This window comes from Silurus meridionalis, chromosome 15 (genome assembly GCF_014805685.1).
Source record: "Silurus meridionalis isolate SWU-2019-XX chromosome 15, ASM1480568v1, whole genome shotgun sequence".
In the NCBI taxonomy this organism is placed as follows: domain Eukaryota; kingdom Metazoa; phylum Chordata; class Actinopteri; order Siluriformes; family Siluridae; genus Silurus; species Silurus meridionalis.
This window is the reverse complement of record NC_060898.1, coordinates 1,037,911-1,058,728: the sequence shown is the minus strand read 5'-3', so window position 1 is coordinate 1,058,728 and position 20,818 is coordinate 1,037,911. Positions and strand designations below refer to the sequence as shown.

Sequence of the window (20,818 nt, the reverse complement as noted above, 5' to 3'; positions counted from 1 at the left end):
AAATTTTCCCTTCACTTGAGCTAGGAGACCCACACCTGTTCCAGCGTGACAATGCTCCTGTGCACAAAGCCTGCTCCATGAAGATCTGATTTACATGGATGAGGTGTAAACTTTACTACTACAGAGTTCCAACACTATTGAACACCTTTGGGTTGAATGTGAACGCTGACTGCACCCCCTGGACTCCTCACCTACAAATTAATCTCCACAAAATCTAGTGAAACATCTTCCCAGAAGAGTGGAACTCATTATTACAGCACATGGGACTCAAAAAGATGCACATACTAATCTTATGCTCAGGGGTCCACAAACCTTTGTGTGAATAGTGTTTGCAGCGTTTCCCTCAGAGTGTTGTGGAGAGTGTGTTAGTCAGTCTCAGTGCCAGGTGACCGAGGGGATTTGTTTTCAGGTTAAGCTCTCAGATTTTTCTTGCACAGAAATAGTCAATAGAAATTGGCCTCAATCTCTCCTGCATGCGTTAGTTTGTGTTTTCTTTAAAATTTATGAATTTCTACAAAATTCGGTGACACTGTGGGATGTCTCACTGTCTCTATTTTGTGGTCTCTCCCTTGTATGTTATTTATTTTTATTTTTTCCTGGTGCTAAATGAAAAAAGAGGTTCCTGGTTAGGGATTTGTGTAAATGCTGATGAAGATCACACCCCCTCGTCCTGCTTCTTTCACTCTCTGACTTCAGCACATTGTGCTAAGGATTAAGAGACACTTTCCCTGCCTCTGTGACGCTCCTCTTCTCCTCGTCCTCATCTGCCGGTGTGGGATTCACTTAACGATTCAAACCAGCAGACAGCAGAGAGGTGGAAATCCTCACTGCAGGAGGCTCTACAAATATACACCCTGACACAAGTCCTGACTCCATCAGCTGCTCAGAGCCGTGACTTTTAAAACAAGTCACCAGAGTGTTAAAAAAACACAAGTGTGTAACCCGGAATTAATTGTAATAGGGATAGATTTCCAAACATAACCCCAGGATTTGAATTGAAGTCTAATAAAATGGCGCCAGTTCCTGTTACAGGTGCATTTTTCCGATTTCCCCGTCTGGTTCCATGATCTGGTCCTTAATCTCTTAAAAGAAAGATGTTTGAGCTCTGGAGATGATCTGCATCTTGTGTTGTCTTGAGCATGTTTCAATCTGATTAGCAGCGATTCTGATTTGTGAAATCCAGCGATGAACCTGAAAGAAAAACTGCAAAAAATCTATTTTATCTATTTGGACATTTCGGGGTTAATATCTGTGGTCAGATGGACGAGTCTGTGAGCTTTACTGCTGTACAGTTGGAAGAGAAAACCCCAGGACCATCTGCCGAACAAGAGCTGTAGATTAATCCAGATTACAGCCTCTCTCTCTCTCTCTCTCTCTCTCTCTTTCATTCCTCACCCCTGTCCTTGACAGAAGCTAGATTGATAACCTGGTTTGAAGCTGGTTTGAAGACCTTTCCCCAAACGAAACAAGGAACTAAGACGCTCAGGCCCAGATGAAAATGGCTTTTCTCATTAAGAGCATGGTGGGAAACCCTCTGAAAGGGATGGGACTCGGAGGAGGAGAGGAGAAATCCGAGGCAGAGACTCCGAAGGACCCAGCAGCAGCGGCTGGAATGACCAGAGAGGAATATGAGGAGTACCAGAAACAGCTGGTGGAGGAGAAGTGAGTTGATATTCTGTTACATTGACGTCAATACGTCATAAATCTATAAATGAATCAATAATTGTAACTGTGAAGTTGTAAAACATATTAAAATCCTGTTCATCACCTCTCCTGTGTTTTATATTCATTTAAACTAAAACGGAAAATGAAGGCAAATGCGAATGGTTTTGCTGAAGGTCAGATTATTATACAACAGACCGTGTAAACACCATGACATAATCCCGTCCTCGCTAATCCTCCCCTGAGCCGAGGCCATCAGTCAGCAATCATGTTACATTCAGTCCGATCTTTAGTTACGAATAAAACCCTTGGTGTTGCGCTGGAACAGGAAAATAATGAACAATCGGGTTGTGTGATGAAGTTCCATGTTGTACATTGTGCATGTTGAACACACGTGAACATCAATTTACTGATCATTACAATGTCCTTTTTTTTTTTTTTTTTTTAAACGGCACGCTGTATTTTTTATCCATTTATACTTACAATACATTTTGTGGAACGTTCACAAAACACATTCCTGTGGGGTTTTTTTTATTTCTCTCTCTTGTGGTGTTAAAAAGAAAAAATTCACCGTATGATTCCAAATCTGACATGACCTTGTTATGACCTTCAGGATGGAACGAGACGCTGATTTCCTGCACAGAAAAGCCGAGAGGGCGAATCTCAGGGTTTGTCTTCGTGAGAAATACAGACTGCCAAAGGTAAGAAACATCATGAACTTTTCCTTTTTGCTTCCTTAATTGTTTTTTACCTGCTTCCTGGATCTTTTAGCTCCGCCTTCTCCACACCCATTTATTTAATCATGCTGGAGCAGGTTTGAGTCTCCTAGTTCAATTAAAGTGAAAATTTTATGCTGCATCCAAAGACGTCCGAGGCAATTGCATGTCTTCATCTTTGTGTTAACGATTTGGAAAAGAAGCACAAACGGCTGGAAAAGCCGAACGTCCCAATACTTTTGTCGGCCATGTTGATTTTGACCTCACCTGCTGAAGTCTTTGCTGAACGCTTTAGTGCTTCATTTTGGCCATTTCCCTTTTTTTATCTTCTCTTACTAACCCTTTACCTCCTCCTTGTTGTCAGAGTGAGCAGGACGAAAACATGATCCAGATTGCCGGTGACGACGTGGACGTTCCCGAGGAGCTTTTGAAGATGGTGGATGAGGATGCGACGGAGGAGGAAGAGAAGGACTCCATCCTTGGCCAGATGCAGAACCTGCAGAACATGGACATGGAGCAGATCAAGGAGAAAGCAACGGCCACTTTTAATGAGATGAAGAGCAAGGCTGAAGAGAAGTGCTGCGTCATGTGACCGTCCTGACATGATGCGACACTCCAGAGAAATACGAGCTTGATTATTTATTGATTATCAAATTACATGAATTTAATTATTTAATGTGTTACAATAATTAAGATTATATATTACTGTATTTTATATAAAAGTATGTGGAGCTTAATTAGAGCTGAATCCAGCATTATGAACTAAAACATGCTGAAATGTATTCATTCATACTTGTGCTTTTAATAATAATAATAATAATAATAATAATAATAATAATAATAATAATAATTTTGTGTAAAGGCACCTTTCAAAACTGTTAAAATTCATCAGAAGAAGCGAATCTGAACAGATGAGTTTTGAGGCATGATTTAAAAGTGGTCAGACAGAGAAGAGGTGAAGAAGGTGGAGGAGTTCAGGTACCTGGAGTCAACAGTGCAGAGTAATGGAGAGTGTGTTAGAGAAGTGAAAAAAGAGTGCAGGCAGGGTGGAGTGGGTGGAGAAGAGTGATAGCAGGAGTGATTTGTGATAGAAGAGTATCTGTGAGAGTGAAAGGGAAAGTTTATAGGACTGTGGTGAGACCTGAGATGTTGTCTGGTTTAGAGACAGTGGCATTGAGTAAAAGACAGGAGGTGGAGCTGGAGGTAGCAGAGCTGAAGATGTTGAGGTTTTCGTTGGAAGTGACGACGATGGACAGGATTAGAAATGAGTTTATTAGAGGGACAGCGCATGTAGGACGTTTTGGAGACAAGGTGAGGGAGGTGAGATTGAGATGGTTTGGACATGTGCAGAGGAGGGACATGGGGTATATCAGTAGGAGAATGCTGAGGATGGAGACACCAGGAAGGAGGAAAAGATGAAATCCAAGGAGGAGGTTTATTAATGTGGTGAAGGAAGACATGCAGGTCATTGGTGTGAAAGAGGCAGATGTAGAGGACAGGGGGGTGTGGAGACAGATGATCCACTGTGGAGACATCTAATGGGAGCAGCCGAAAAAAGAAGAAGAAGAAGATGTGATCACATTCAGTTTTATTCTCTAAAACCCTATACGGAAATCTGATATATAGCAGTATATGCAAAGCACATATATTGCACACATGTTCATGTTTGGATTTCACAGATATAGAAATATATGTCAGATAATTCTATATATCCCACATATATTTCAAAAATTACAAAAATGACCATTTTTCTATATGTAACATGTATGTTTCCAAATACACGACACGTGTGTAGAATACATGTCCGTATATGGGTAAAGGAAGTTTTATCTTGTATTTATAACACACACACACACACACACACACACACACACACACACACACACACACACACACATAAATATGTGTATTTGACAATTTTTCTAATAAATAAATGGTCAAAATGTTTAAAACCTGTGTGCCAGGGAACAACAAGGAACCAAATCCAACATTAAACATAATGTAACATAACAGTAACAGTGCAACATTATACAGTAAATACACGTTTTTAAAGTAACATTGTGAGATTATTGCATGGAAAAGCAATACATTTTCACTTTCTCCTGATCTGGAAGTTGAAACACTGCATTTGAGTTATTTTCCCAAACTGGAGTCAAAAACGTTGGAATAAAGTCACTCCCAAAACTCACATAACACATAAGTCAAGAAAAGAGAGAAAGCGATAGACATCAACCATTTAACAAAGAAATTACATGAGTAAAGTAAGTTAAATTAATTTATTTAAAAAAAAAGAAACAAAAAAACAAACAAACAACAACAACAAAAACGTAATTTAGTGAATGTCCCAAACTGTAGTCAAAAATGCAAAAATGTGGAATGATGTAACACAGATGAGGTTTCTAATAAAGTTACAACTCTGTTTCACTTCATCTACACAATTTCTTTTAATATTAAATCAAACCTTTAAATGTACATTAAAAAGTCATCTGTAAAACGTGATGCATGCAGTCAGTCGACAGAACGACTTATAATGATCAAAGTCACTATAAATACTTTATTTTATTTATGCATTTATGTAAATTCTACATTAACATATTTGTGACACTGGTTTCACATAGTAACTAATTCCATTACTCAACATCAGGTATCTCACATATTACTGTGTACTTTCATGTGAACGGTGTTACACAATAAATTATAGTATATGTATGTATGTATCTTGTACTTTATGTAAATCATTTAGTTCCACGATCTGCACACACACTCACACTACATAACACAGCAATGTAAAAAGTTTAGGTTAAAAAAATCCACATCAAAAATATGCACATTTCTATTGGATTATTTTACGCATCGATAGATTTTTTATACAAAATACATTCCTGTAATGATGATTTAAATCAATTTATGTGATATTAACCTCACAGCTGAGATTTCTAGGGTGGCACTTGGGGTGGCAAGGGTCATTTTGGGGTAGCAGGTGTCCCTGGTGTGCTTATTGATGGCAAATCTTATTATTAATAAATATATAACACAACATGGGGTCTTGTCACCTGCCAAGACTCGACCAATGATCATGTAGTGAATTCTCTTTTTGTCTGCAGTCTGGTACATAAGTGCCAATTGGGCATCATCATCATCATCATCAGCAGCAGCAGCAGCAGCAGCAGCAGCATGTATCAAAACCATTAATCAAAAGATGATGCAAAGTTTGTACTCATGATCCTTTCAAAATCAAGAAATTGATTTAAATGATATATATTTATTATATTATATTTTTTTTATTATATTTGGAATGTAAATTGATTGTCAATAAGAACATACAAGAGAATATCTGATATTTCCTAAACTTTTTTTTTAACCTTTTTTTTAGCAGGACAGAAATAAATACTCTATTAGTATTATGGATGTTCCATAGACATTTTATTAGAAATTTAAAAAAGAAAGAGAAAAAATATATTATCTACTTTAAATAATTCAAATAAATAATTTAAGAAAATAATCAAAGTATTTATTATAATAAAATTATTCTTTAAAAAAATTGCTTGCTAATTATTATCTCGTTAACTATTAATCACAGATTTATTAATTGATGAAATTGACCACACATCGTCTGGAGAAGAAGAAAAATGTCCGTCAGTGAGATTTCAGGAGGATCAATGACGCAAAAAAGAAACGCACAGAAAAAAGTTACAGTATCAAATCTTCTGCTTTTCCTCCCACCATTGTGTGTTTTATCTTTTCACTGGAGAGAATAAACACCGAGAAGCTGAAGAAGTCTAATGGAGCGTTATGAGCTGGAATAAGGAAATCCTAGCAGTGGGAATAAAGCGTGTGGTTTTGTCCTGAAGGAGGCTTTAATCCGCTTTAACCCTCTGCGCTGCAGCTCCGACATGTGGAGGAAACTTCAATTCTTCAGATGAAGTGTCGCGTGAATCGCAGGTTTCAGGACAGAAACTAAACCCGTCGTTAGGAGCGCGCGGAAGGAGGATTAGCGGCCTCCAGCTTCCTAATTAACGCCTTCATTAAAGCGCTTTTAATTGTCCTCTTAAACCCGATTGTTGCCACACACACATGCAAACTGAATTCCTGCCGGTGAAAAACTAATATATACTTTTAAAAAGTTCGAAAATAAGTTTAATTATTCTACATACTGAATAAAATAATTGAGAAATAAAACTAAATGCAAATATAAAAAATAACAATTTAAAAATACATATTTAAATAATAAAAAGATTGTCCATGTGCAGAAAAATGTAATACATTCTTAAAACTTTTTTAACCTGTAATTAACGAAGACTTATAACGCCATAAAGACATAAATATGTTTAAAATATGTATAAATATATTTCATATATTCAGATACATATATTTTTTTTTATTTTAGATGTTTTTTTATTTCATTACATTTAAGTAAATACATACACACGCGTTATCCAAATTAAATGTTAAATATTAATTGTTATCCATATATTGTTATTATTATTATTATTATTATTATTATTATTATTATTATTATTATATTGTACTAACTTGCTACACACATTTATTTCTGCTCAAATCAAAAAGTAAAGAAATCCCTGTCCAACACGTCAGGATTTTAGAATAAACACGAACTGCATTTTGGCATTAAATTTCTTCAACTGCTGTTTAAAAAAGAAAAGGATTAATAGCGTTTATCAAAATGTTGAGAGTTTATTTTAATTGTTTTTGTCGTTTAATATAAACTTTTGAATTAACTTTTTTATTTAGATTATTTGACTTTATTTCTTTATTTAATTACAATAAATGTTTAGTTATTGAGCTGAAACACAGTGAAATACATAATATGTATTAAATTTCATAAAGTGCTCATATTTAACATAAAATCTGAGTAATAATAATGATTATTAATAATATAACACAATAATACGATGAATTCTTCTTTTTATTGTAATAATAATAATAATAATAATAATAATAATAATAATAATAATAATAGTAGTAGAAAAATGTGTAATATTATTATTTTTTTTAAATAGAAATGAATAGATCAGTGTGAAAGTTTGTTCTCGGAGTTAGTGATGACTTTGGTGATGAATAATGAAGGAATTTGTTTTGGGGATTTCGGGAAGCTCGTGCACGAGGATCTGAGCGCGTCCGTGTCTTCTTTCGACACTAAAAGGATTAAATGGTCTCAGGAGACTGGGGGTAAACTGGAGGCGGGGGAGGGGGTTGGTTGGGGTGGTGGGTTGATGGGAGGAGTTGGTGCAAATACAGAAGTTCCACCCTCCGACGTGTGCGGTGGTGATGGAGGGATGGAGGGATGGATAGATCCTGCTGAGGAGGTCGGATATAAAACCCCAGCAGAGAGAGGAGAAACACCTGACACTGGAGTTACTGCAGAACATCTCCAAACACGGAAATAGACCCACCATTATCCTGACTTTTCTGACTGTCTAACTTCCAACACATCCGATTTTTCACCCAGACTTCACTTTTTTGTTTAGCTTGTACAGGTTTGCAAGAGTTTTTTTGTTTACTTCCTGGTTTTCTGATTTCCATGCGTTTCCTGGAATCAAGAAGAATGGAGGAGCGACTTTTAGGAAATCAGAGCAGAGTTCACAGCATCGAGGCCATTTTAGGCTTCAGAGAGGAGCAGAGCAGCGTGAAGATGCCGAGGATGGACAGTAAGTGTTTCATTTCACTCCTGAGCTGCGTGTAAACAGACTCCAGTAATTATATATAATAAATCACGAGATAATATATAATAATTTAAAATATTTTTTTATGTAACAGTAATAATAATAATCATGACCATGTTTAATGTCTTTTTAGGAAACAGTAAAAAAGAGTAAAACTTTGAGTCTGTTTAAATTTTATAGTTTATTTTATTTTATGAGTCTAAAAGTAAATTAGCAACAATATAATAATAATAATAATAATAATAATAATAATAATAATAATAATAATATCCTGTAAAAAAAAAGTTTTTAACAGTTCAGTGGGAAAAAACCCAAAATAAATACAAACCTGTGATTCTTCCTATCCGAACGGAACGGATGAATTTTCTTCTTCGTTTATTATTATTATTATTATTATTATTATTATTATTATTATTATTACTATTATTACACAACCCTTACTAAAATAATTTTCACTTTTCTTTTTGTTATTTTATTTTATTTTGTCACTTTTAAATGTTTCCAATCTAAAACTCCACATCAGGCTGTGGAAATAACGAGACAAAAAATATACACCGGACATTTGTTGCTATTTGTTAATTGTAGATAATAGAAATAATAGAAATTGGTTGGATTTTTATATGATATTTGAACATCATGTAAGGCAGTAAATATTTAAAAGCAAATAAAAGTTTTTGTTAATTTGGTAAATGTATATTACTGTAGTCAACATTCAGTGTGTCATGTGGCATTCAGTGCTGTGCTGAAATCAGGAAATGATTTTGTATTAATTGACTAAAGTAAAAAGAAAAAACTTTCATGGCTGTTTGTTAAAATAATCGGCAACAGATATAATCAATCATCTCACGAGTTCTTCTTCTTCCTATTATTATTATTATTATTATTATTGATCGCACGAATCCTGATTCTGACCTGTCTGCCTGCTCCCAGGTGTCCACTGTGACGTCAGATCCGGCAACCCGGTGAGCTCCGAATTACCGGAAGACGGAGACGGAAAGCTGTCAGACGAAGAGCGCGCAAAAAAGAAGCACCGTCGCAACCGGACCACGTTCACCACGTTCCAGCTGCACGAGCTGGAAAGAGCGTTCGAGAAGTCTCGCTACCCGGACGCGTGCAGCAGAGAGGAGCTCGCGCTGAAAGTCAACCTGCCGGAAGTGCGCGTGCAGGTGATGGATGGATGGATGGATGGATGGATGGTAGATGGATAGATGTTAAAACCTTTATATTGGATTTGATTTTTATATCCATGTGCATTTGAATTATTTTTGCTCCAGCTGCAAAGCTCTTATGAAGGATGGAGTTGTTTATTATTATTAGGTTGGAGACATGTAGTAATTGTAGTAATTGTTGTTATTGTGGTCTTTCCCTGTAGGTGTGGTTCCAAAACCGTAGAGCTAAGTGGCGTCGTCAGGAGAAGCTGGAGTTGAGCTCCATCAGCCCCATTAAGCTGCAAGACTCATCCGTTCTCTCCTTCCCAGATCTCCTGGTCTGGAACCCTGGTTGGCACCAGCATGTGTTTCCTCCTCAACATCTCCGCTGCACTCCTTCCCACCCTTTATCACGTCTCCATCCGGTTACGTTCCTCCTTCGTTCCTCGGAACACCCACAGTTAGTCACACTCTGCCTCCAATTGGAGCTCCTCCTCCTTCTCCTTCTGTTCCCTTTCATTGCTCAGGCTTTATGGACACCTTGTCTTTGGAGAGCTCAGACCCTCGCAACTCCAGCATTGCTTCACTCAGGATGAAGGCCAAGGAGCACGTTCAGGCCATGGGGAAGACCTGGTAGAGAAAAGAGAAAAATGGACTGGTCCAGCAACCACAGATCAACTGTACTTCCTGTCGACACTGTGAAAGAGAAGCAGGTGTGGAAATAACACATCTAAAAGTATTCATGAGATCTCTGTGTACATAAAGAAACCCAGGGGAGAATTTCAAACCCTGGAATAGATGTGTTTGTTCGTGGCGTATCAAACGAGCTATAAAACAATAAACAAATCAGTATTTTTCATGTTTTTAGCAACTTTTACACACTGAAAAACCTCAACAAACTTAAAAAATGATAATCACATACTGTAAAAAAAATCTAAATATTATAATAATTTAATATGAATACATTAATATTCATTTTATTATATAATGTTAGCATTTATATAATGTGATATGATAAATAGAAAAGATCCAATAAAATATCACAAATCACACAAAGTCAAGTCGAATAAAAAGAAGTCCGGGTTCTAAAGAGCACTTAGAGCCCAAACTTGTGGAACCCTAAATCAGTGTTTCTGCAAAAATAAAAAAATTAAATTTTTGGGCTAAAATCCTTAAATTAACTGAAACACACTTAAAGGAAAATGTGAGGGATATATATTTTTTTAACAATAGGGATTTTAGCTAAAAAATTATAAATATGGTTATTATTTGGCAAATAAATAAAACAAATACTAAAGTTTTTTCATCATGCAGAATAATTGCATATGTTATGTAAAATATGAAATAAAAAATATTCAACAAAAAGTTGCCAAAAAGAACTTAAAAAAAGGAAATAAATCATGTTTCTGTTAAACTGTGCAAATGTAGGATCATCTATTTATTCTTCTCCTCTGACACTGTGTGAACTGTGAAGCTTATGGTTTGATCAGGATGTAAATAAAATGGGTTTTTTTTGTAGATATTTGAGTCTATTTTCATTTTTGCACAACATGTAAGGTGATAATCCAGCTCTAAGTATGATTTTCCAGGATGAGGAGGTGAAGCATTATAACGGTGTAAAGTCTAGAGGAAAGTAAAAACCAGTGCATTCATTTAGAACGATGATTTTACTGCCTGAAAAAAAGCAATTGTGTGTTTAACGCTCTATACGCACGCCTTCCAGCCAATCACAACTTTCAGCATTCACACTGACCATGTTTCCCTAAACCCCTTAGAGTTGCACTGGTTTTTACTTCCCTCTAGTGGTCAGTCTTGGAAAATCAAAAACAACGACAAAGCCGTGTTATAGATTTACTTTACCGCCCTCTAGCGGTCACACATTCACCTGCAGCATTTTTTTTCTCCACAATTAGTTTTTTTTAAAAGGGACACTTCTACAAATAAGCAAATCTAAATAAACTGAAATTATTTATTTTCTATTTATTATTATTGCATTATTCGGTTTATCCCTTGAATTGTTTCATTCAACTGTAGGACAACATGTGATCATGTTACACTCTGAAATTGCGCCTTAACGTTAATAATAATATTAACAGCAGTGAGTGGAAAACTCGTACACAGAGCGAGCTGAAAAGTGAAGGCCTGCACAAACAGGACAAACTTTAAACCACATTAAAAAACCCTCGTGCTCTAACTAACATGTCTCAATTATTAGTTAAATTGGCTCATTGACGTTGGGATGACAGACAGATGAAAGAATAATTATGACTCGTCTTTTGATGACTTTTCTCCATCTGACATGGTTTTTCACTCGCGTCTTCCATTAGGGAAGTGACTGTCTGACATCTCGACAAGCAACAACGTACATTCATAGAGAAGAAAAATATTATTCAATCAAGTGGACATTGATTCATTATCATGTTTTTTCGAGGTCTCGGTAATGTAACTATAAATTGATAAAAAAAAAAAAAAAAAAAAAAGATGTTTCTTTCCAAAATAAATAGTTTTTTGATTTGGATAGAACAGATTTGCTGTTATTTTAGCACCAGAATCTAAACACATTGTTGGTTACTTTCCTCAGGGTTTAATTCCACCATACATGGTGACTCATTCACTGGATTTACTGGAAACTCTCATCACTGAAACAACAAAAGAGCACTAGGACCCAGATATTAACACAAAAGGATGTGAGACCAAATTTCTGCTGACATTGTTTGTATGGCTGAAATTAATGGGACACCTGAATTTTACAGCCACATGTCCTTCTTTCCCAAACTATCAGCACATAGTTGGAGGCACACAATTGAGTTCCTGCACTTAAACTAGGAGACCTGAACCTGTTCCAGCATGATGATGCCCCTGTGCACACAGCCAGGAGAAGAGGTCCTGCTATAGAACACCTTTGAGAAGATGAGATGCCTCCTCTGCATCTCCATCAGGACCTGGCTTTACTAAAACCCTTATGGCTGAAGCAATATCCACAAAAATCTAGTGAAACATTTTTTCCAGTAGAGTGGAGCCGATTATCCGAGCAAATGCAGAATAAATGTGGAATGGGAAGCTCAAAATAGGGGCACATACCAATTTTATTCTCAGGTGTCCACAAACATTTAGCCATATAGTGCATGTGGACCAAAATAGACCTGATTTCTCAGATACAGGGACAGTGTGAATGTAAAAAATAAAAACAGGTCTCTTTTCATTTCATGGGGTTCAGTTCTCAACTCTGAGGTGAACAGAAACATCTCACACTGAGGTGAACAGAAACATCTCACACTGAGGTGTTTTATAATGATGTGAAGCTGCTCAGGGTTTTTGTGTGTAAATCAGTGTCAGTAATTCACACCAGGTTTATTTCAGTTTATTTCAGTAATCAGGATTTATTGAGTACATGTGAGGAAACATCAGTCACACAAACAGCTCAGAAGAGTATATACTGTATGTATTTCTGTAAAACAACACCAGAGAATTGGATTAACTTACAAAAAAGAAATGAAAGTTATCTGTGAGTGATGTGCAGAATGAACACACTGTGAGATGAAGGAGTTTATTTTCCTACAGAGTTGACTGTTAGGCAGCGCCGCTGCTTCTCAGACGCTTCCAACTGCAGGATCCAGATCAATCACCTGGCGTAAGTCTCGTCTTTCAGCTGGCATCTGCATCCCTCGTGTTTAATGCCAGTAGCAAAATCCTTGCTGCCTGTATCAGGAAAAATTAATAAACGAGAAGATATCAAAATGGAATTATTATTATTATTATTATTATTATTATTATTATTATTGCAACAATTTCTTTATCATTATTATAAATATTTATAATAAATAATAAAATTTAAAAATATACTACAACCTGTTTTTCTAACTCGCTACCTAACTTATACAAACTGGCCACAAGGGGGAGCACTTATTATCGCGTCGCTGTATACAATATAGAGTTTGCTGTCATACTAAAATGACCGACCGTGATCGTCGTGTTTGGTGGCTAAACGTACTTGGGGTCAACGTCTGTTAAAATACAAACACAAGAATTGCTGTTAAACAGAATAATAATAAAAATGTTTGTTGTTAGACATTTTTTAATCTGTTTCTCACACATTTTACTCTAATGACTAAAATCTTCCCCAAATTCATCCAAAATAAAAAAAAGAAGGTCGGTATTGACAATGTTGCATACTGCAGCCTTCTTCTGAGGGAAACAGAGGATATTTTTAATAAGTACACAATGTAGAGGTGTGGAATAAATCAGCTAATTTAGCACTAAGAGCTCCCCCTTGTGGTCAAACTTCGGACTGCTAGAAGTGAAGAAATGACGGAAATGGATTCCTATGCTAATTTGTTTGAGCTAGCATGTATCATTTTTCAGTTAATTGATGGTTTGAGACGATGTGTGACTATTGATATATAAGATCATCGCTCACAGAAACTTGCATATTTGGAAACGTTTTAATGAACTATAAATATGTAAACATCATAACCCACCTGGTTGACCTCCTTCTCTCTCTGCTCTGCCCACCGCCTCCTCAGCATCGACCAACGCTCTCGTCTTTCCCTTTCATCTTCTGTCTCTCTGATCGGTCCAGCCAAAGCCTTGAAAAGAGCCTTCAGGACAGACAGAGACGGCTGTGTTTGTGTGTCTGATTCGGCTGTGAGAAAATAAGCCTGAGCATCGACATCACGCTCGTCCGAGTTCAGCATCTCATCTACGCTCTTCTTCCCCATCAGGTGTCCTGTGGACAACAACCATAGGCTGTAAGAGGACACCAAATTAAAGTTTTGTCCACTGAAGCTCTAAATGCTGCATGAAAGAAGAAGGAATGGTTGTAGACCACAGCAAAGTGGGTTTGTCTGGTCATATTTTATTTTTTTAGAAGGTTTATGGTGCAAATACTCATGAATGAGAGCACGGTTGCTAGGCAACCAGAAAACACTGTGAGTAAATGTAAACTTGTTTATCCTAGCTATTCTCTGACGCTAATGTCTCAGCTACTCTGTATGCAATGCAAATCTATTTAATTGCCGCTGTTGCTGTTTTGCACAACTTTTTGTGTTTACATTTGTGTTTATATTTACAAGTGCAGTTTTGTTTATAATTCTCTTTTTTGCACGTTGTACTGTATAACACATTATACAGCAGGTTTACTGGTGGTGCTTTAGTGTGTTTTGTGTATTTTTACAAGTCTAGTCTTGTCTGTTTGCACTCGGTTGAACACGATGCATGTTATGTGGCTGTACAACTTAGTTTAGTCCTTAACTCTGTGTTGTGTTATGTAGCTTTGTGTTGTGTTATGTAGCTCTGTGTTGTGTTATGTAGCTCTGTGTTGTGTTATGTAGCTAGATTTTGTGAAGACTTGTGCTCATTCCACTAAAAGTGTGATAGTAAAGTCAGGTAGTGATGTAGGTGAGAAGGTGAATTTATCTCAAAGCTGTTCATTAGGGTTTATAGCTCTACAGCAGCAGATCTTTCACTCCAACACATGGAAAGCAGATCTTCAGGGATTTGTGCACTGGGGCATCGTCATGCTGGATCACCTAGTGTCTCGTAGTCTGGGTCTCAATACTCAAAGCTGGAAGAAAGTTAAACATCTGCGATGATTATGCAAAGACAAAACCCTGTTTACGATCTTCAGGACAGACTGAATTTAGTGCTCAGTGCTACTGCATGTGGAATTCCAGCATGAATTTAATCACACGGAATTTTTATGTAGGAAATCTGAAAGAAAAGTCAATGCCACTGACATCTTACATGAAAAAAACCAAACGCTCAGAAAATGGTAACAAAAAACCTTGAAATGAAATGTTTTTCATGTCTTTATCTCTGAGGTGTCAAAGCCTCTAATGAGTGTTTATAAAGACATAATGCTATAATTTGTCCCTTGAGCATTATTATCCATCACAAACCAACAAACAGTACAAACATTTAATCTGTGCAATTATTTAGTGGCACCATGGCGTTTAATTACAGCGAAACCCGTCATCTGGAAATAAACAAACTGGAAGTACTTTATTGTGCATGTGCACTTGTGTGTGTGTTATTATTATTATTATTATTATTATTATTATTATTATTATTATTATTATTATTATTATCGCTATTTTAGTGTTCTGTTGTTTATAATGTCTTATGGTGCAACTTTGAAATGCAAGAAATTTTCTACAAAATGCCAAAGCAATAAAACTATAGTGCAAAAAAAAAAATTATAGTGAGATCCCACAAATAATTAAAAGCACTGATCCTGATAATGTGAACTTTTTAAATGTTGACTGCAACGTCATCAATGCTTTCAGTAATTCAGCATCAGATTATGAAATGAACTTGAAAAGATGTAAATGTGTGTTTCTCTGTATAATCCCATGATTTCTACACTCCCTGATTGACCTTAAAGAGTTGTAAAGGTAAATCTCCAGACACACTTCTAAATAAGCATGTGTGGTGTGAGGTTACTTAAGTCTTTTATTGCAGCTCGTCACACATGCTGGATCTTCCTGACTGCTTTATGCCGATGCTCGAATTCTGTATTCTCATATGAAATCCAAAAGATTCCCAAAGCAGGTTTATTTCAGAAACTCATCCTAATTTCTGCTCCTGTAATTGTAAAGTCTGAGCTGGTGTTTCTTCCTTATTATTTACAGTCTGTATTATTGCACTCAGCTCAGCTCCTGATAAATACTGATTTATATTCATTCCTGCTGAAACATTTCTATAGAAGAAGATGATGAACACAGGGATTCCCTTGATTCAAGGTTTTCTCAGGTGTTCCTAATCTTTTGTCTTTAAAACAAAAGAAAACCAATCATAACTTTATTTTAACATATAAAAATCTTCAATAATCACAGGTGCTTCTGAAAAAAAAAAAATCTATGCACTATTAGTTTATATAGAGCATCTCTAATCCCCTGACTGCATTTCAGTGTAAAAGACTTTTAGACTTTTAGACTTAATTCAACACTTTAAACAGAAAATAAACACAGCATGCTGCTGTCACAGTGAATCTGCATTACTAACACACTCTTATTATGTTAAGGTAAAGAAAGCCGTCCTGCTCACCCACAGCCCAGTGGTTCCCTCTGGCGTAAACTAATTTGCCGCTTTGTGCTTCGTTGTGCAGTTGGGCATCACAACCGAGGAAACACAGCAATAATGCGGCCGACATCGACATCACCAGTCTGTATCTCCACGGGATGCACATGCTGATGAAGTGTGACTTCTACTACTCTTTCTGTGCGCTGAAGTGGAGTGTGTGTGTGTGTGTGTGTGTGTGTGTGTGTGTGTGTGTGTGTGTTTCAGGAAATCAGTGTATTTATACCAAAGCAGGACACAAAGCAGGTGAGCAGCCTGAAAGCCTGATGACGCCTGAATGAGTGAAGTGTCAATCAACACACTGAGAAAAAAACGTTTTCAGCATTCATGGCAAAATGTCAAAGACTTAATATGGTGATTATATCATCATGGCCAGCCCCTGATGCCCCCACCCCTCCGCCATCCACCTCTCCGCCATCCACCCCTCTGCCATCCACCTCCTCCCTCACCCTAATGACCAATAAACCTTTCATACTGATGGAAGTGATACATGGTGGTTATTTTTAATTCAGCTCTGTTGTCAGGTTTTATTCTGCAATCTACACAATGTGCCACCATTCCTTTTCTCTCATCCCTCATTTCGTTATTCCTTTGTTTCCTTCATTTCTTCATTCTTTCTATCCACAGTCAATTTTAAAATGTCCTTCTTTTCTAATCGCCTCGAAATTCACACATTTGGTTCAATGAAATCATTCAGTGTGAAATCCAAGTGTCACAAGATCTCATTATAAACTGATAAAGTGAGATACCCATACTTTAAATGTTATTAAATGCATTGTTTATTGTATATTGTTCAATCGTGAAGAAGCCATGTATCAGGCATCATACTCATAGGAGGATGAGTATCTCTGAAGAAACTAGAGAGATCCATAACCATAGACCTGAGATTCCACAAAACTGGGTTAAATTCCCATCTGGAGTTTGGGTAAAGGAATGTGTGGACAAGTTTTCTGTTCTTCTAAGACGAAATATAACTAACAAACCATGACACAACATCAAGCTGAGAACAGCATCCTCAATGTGAAACACGGTGGTGGAAGCATCATGTCGTCAGGATTTAATCACAATCTGATGAATGAAGACAAATTGATTTAGGGCTTCAGAACTTTGTTAGCTCTTATTAGAACGAAATAATTAGTGTAACGAATTATTTTAGAAAATCACCTAATGCACAAAACTGACCAGCTGAGATAAAAGTTCTGAACATGAATGATGGGTTTTGGTCTCGATTTCCCAGTAAAACCCAATAAAACTCAGCCTGGACTTGATCTCACCTCATCCTGGTCTGTACTACTTTCTCTCTCTCTCTCTCTCTCTCTCTCTCTCTCTCTCTCTCTCTCTCTCTCTCTCTCTCTCTTCTCTCTCTCTCTCTTTCTCTCTCTCTCTCTCTATCTATCTATCTCTTTCTCTCTCTCTCTCTCTCTTTCTCATTCTACTTGTGTCTTTATTTCTGTCATTGTTTCCCTCCCTCTCTCTTTCTTTCTTTCTTTCTTTCTTTCTTTCTTTCTTTCTTTCTTTCTTTCTTTCTTTCTTTCTTTCTTTCTTTCTTTTCTCCTCAATAACACTCTCAACAACACTGATTGACTCTGACTGAATGGAATAACAGAAGTCAAGAGAACAAACATAAATGTAGCTAAAGACTGAATTATAATATAATATGAATTATTTGAATTCTTTGTTATGAAGGTGATGTATGAATTCTTTGTTATGAAGGTGATGTATGAATTCTTTGTTATGAAGGTGATCAGGTGTGTCCGGGTGGTGAAACATTGGGAAGTCCCTTAAACGAAGCGGTACAGAAGCGGCCTGTTCTGTGGCTTTCTGTCGCACTTATCAGCTCTGAGTGTTTCTGTTGCTAGGATTCTCCCGTCTTTCACTCAGTGTGGAAACAATAGTGTGACAGATGAAGAAGCGAATCGAATCAGAGAAAGCAAACACCGTCGCTCAGGTTGATGAAAGGATATTACACACTTGGATAAGTCACAGAAATATACCTATTGTCCTCACGGCACACTTCAGGAAAGTTGGAGTGGAGCTGATGGGAAAAACAAACCCACACACAAAAAGCAGCCGATTAGGTGAGCGTTCATCCCTGAAGACCCGACACACACTCCGCCTTTATCCTCCTCTTATACCATCAGAAGCCATTAATTATAACACACACACACATAAACATACCTAATTGGAGGCAGGTAACCTTTTGCAGGAGAAGGTTGGGGATTCCTCAAAGGCAAGTTTTAAAGTAACCAAAATATCACACACACACACACACACACACACACACACACACACACACACCTTGACATGGTTTGTTCATTTGAAATTACATTTCAAGATGTATAATTTTCCTTTTCTTTCTTTCTTTCTTTCTTTCTTTCTTTCTTCTTTCTTTCTTTCTTTCTTTCTTTCTTTCTTTCTTTTCTCCCTCAATAACACTCTCAACAACACTGATTGACTCTGACTGAATGGAATAACAGAAGTCAAGAGAACAAACATAAATGTAGCTAAAGACTGAATTATAATATAATATGAATTATTTGAATTCTTTGTTATGAAGGTGATCAGGTGTGTCCGGGTGGTGAAACATTGGGAAGTCCCTTAAACGAAGCGGTACAGAAGCGGCCTGTTCTGTGGCTTTCTGTCGCACTTATCAGCTCTGAGTGTTTCTGTTGCTAGGATTCTCCCATCTTTCACTCAGTGTGGAAACAATAGTGTGACAGATGAAGAAGCGAATCGAATCAGAGAAAGCAAACACCGTCGCTCAGGTTGATGAAAGGATATTACACACTTGGATAAGTCACAGAAATATACCTATTGTCCTCACGGCACACTTCAGGAAAGTTGGAGTGGAGCTGATGGGAAAAACAAACCCACACACAAAAGCAGCCGATTAGGTGAGCGTTCATCCCTGAAGACCCGACACACACTCCGCCTTTATCCTCCTCTTATACCATCAGAAGCCATTAATTATAACACACACACACACACACACACACACACACACACACACACACACATAAACATACCTTATTGGAGAGGCAGGTAACCTTTTGCAGGAGAAGGTTGGGGATTCCTCAAAGGCAAGTTTTAAAGTAACCAAAATATCACACACACACACACACACACACACACACACACACACACACACACACACACACACACCTTGACATGGTTTGTTCATTTGAAATTACATTTCAAGATGTATAATTTTCCTTTTCTTTCTTTCTTTCTTTCTTTCTTTCTTTCTTTCTTTCTTTCTTTCTTTCTTTTTTCTCTGTCTCTCTGTTTCTTTATTTCTGTCTCTCTCTCTCTTTCTATCCCCACCTCTCTCTGTCTCTCTGTCTCTCTCTCTCTCTCTCTCTCTCTCTCTGTCTGTTTGTCTGTCTGTCTCTCCACCACCCTGACTTGCTTCCAGTACATTTAGTGTAATGCCCATTATATCCACTAGATGGCGGTCGTTACCTCAAAGTCTAGTTTGTTCCAAGACTTATTCATACCTTAAACTATTTTTATTCTCCTTATTAATAATTATGTAGATATTTATAATACAGTTTAATCAGCTGATACAAGCAGAAATATAATCACATTTAAGTTTCGTTTTAATGTTGTGTTTGAATTTTTTTATTATAATTAAGGCCTAAAGGAAGGCATTTCAGTACAACTCCAGAGTACTGTAATACACTCCAGAGCTTTACATATGAATGTTCCTCACTGCAATGCACGTCTAAAATTAGACACACAAACAGGATATATTTTCAAAGCAGTCTGTATTGCAGTGATGTATGAGGCAGGAGTCTGATATTACCCTCAACCTGAGGCTTAAAGAGCAAGTTCTCTGAGTCTCTACATTAAAAAGAAAATGTATATAAATGATGAAAAGGTCAGGCATTATAAGACACTGGATGTAAACTAAAGAACATTGTGGAGGACGTGGCCAAGGTTGCATGTCACTAAAAATCCTGTCAAAAACAAAGCTTTCTTGCCTAAAGCACTCAGATTATTAGGCTGAAACTATTTGGGGAAATAATTCTTCATTAAATGATTTTGTTTCTGTTCACGTCAGATAAATTCCTGGTTTATAACAGTAATAGGTTATATATGGTGATATAGAGAGTAACATATACCTGTCTGTGACATTCGTAGCTAGGATGGGGATTTCGGGGGATTTGACAGAAAGAGAAGAAGCACAGGGGGATTGTATGTCGTGTTAATAAGGTCTGTATCACTTTATCTTTCTATTCTGTGTTACATTAGAGTAACAAATAGAGTTTATTTCGAGGGATTAATATATAGTGATTTTGCCAACCATGTCACTAAAGCGAGAGAGAGAGAGAGAGAGAGAGAGAGATGTAATCTGTGATCTTAAGTAGGATTTATGATGTATAAACCAGTGTGTATGTGTTTAACCATTCAATTCAGTGTTTTGTCAAGCACAGAGGAGCATATCTAATGCACTCAGGAATTCCCATAACGGGGGTCTACTATTTATGTGCCTTGGTAAATATTTTTTAGATGATGTGGAGAGTATGGA

The 20,818-nt window shown here is 36.9% G+C and overlaps 3 protein-coding genes across 3 annotated transcripts; 2 read left to right on the top strand and 1 right to left on the bottom strand.

Moving 5' to 3' along the window:
- The first annotated feature begins 394 nt into the window (after positions 1 to 394).
- On the top strand, positions 395 to 3,050 carry cplx4a (complexin 4a). Its single transcript, XM_046867721.1, has 3 exons — positions 395 to 1,662; positions 2,276 to 2,363; positions 2,743 to 3,050. The coding sequence occupies exons 1-3, from the start codon at positions 1,493 to 1,495 to the stop codon at positions 2,968 to 2,970; spliced, it is 486 nt and encodes a 161-aa protein (XP_046723677.1). The 5' UTR covers positions 395 to 1,492; the 3' UTR covers positions 2,971 to 3,050.
- Positions 3,051 to 7,598: 4,548 nt separating this feature from the next.
- On the top strand, positions 7,599 to 10,069 carry rx3 (retinal homeobox gene 3). The gene is given in 4 exon segments (XM_046868083.1): positions 7,599 to 8,047; positions 8,993 to 9,228; positions 9,435 to 9,537; positions 9,540 to 10,069. Coding segments are annotated over 4 exon segments (774 nt in total). The 5' UTR covers positions 7,599 to 7,920; the 3' UTR covers positions 9,848 to 10,069.
- Positions 10,070 to 12,564: 2,495 nt separating this feature from the next.
- Positions 12,565 to 16,465, bottom strand: LOC124398121 (gastrin-releasing peptide). Its single transcript, XM_046868157.1, has 3 exons — positions 16,255 to 16,465; positions 13,689 to 13,936; positions 12,565 to 12,909 (listed from the first exon to the last, which is right to left on the bottom strand). Exons 1-3 carry the CDS (start codon positions 16,394 to 16,396, stop codon positions 12,856 to 12,858), a joined length of 444 nt encoding a protein of 147 aa, XP_046724113.1. The 5' UTR covers positions 16,397 to 16,465; the 3' UTR covers positions 12,565 to 12,855.
- Positions 16,466 to 20,818: the final 4,353 nt, after the last annotated feature.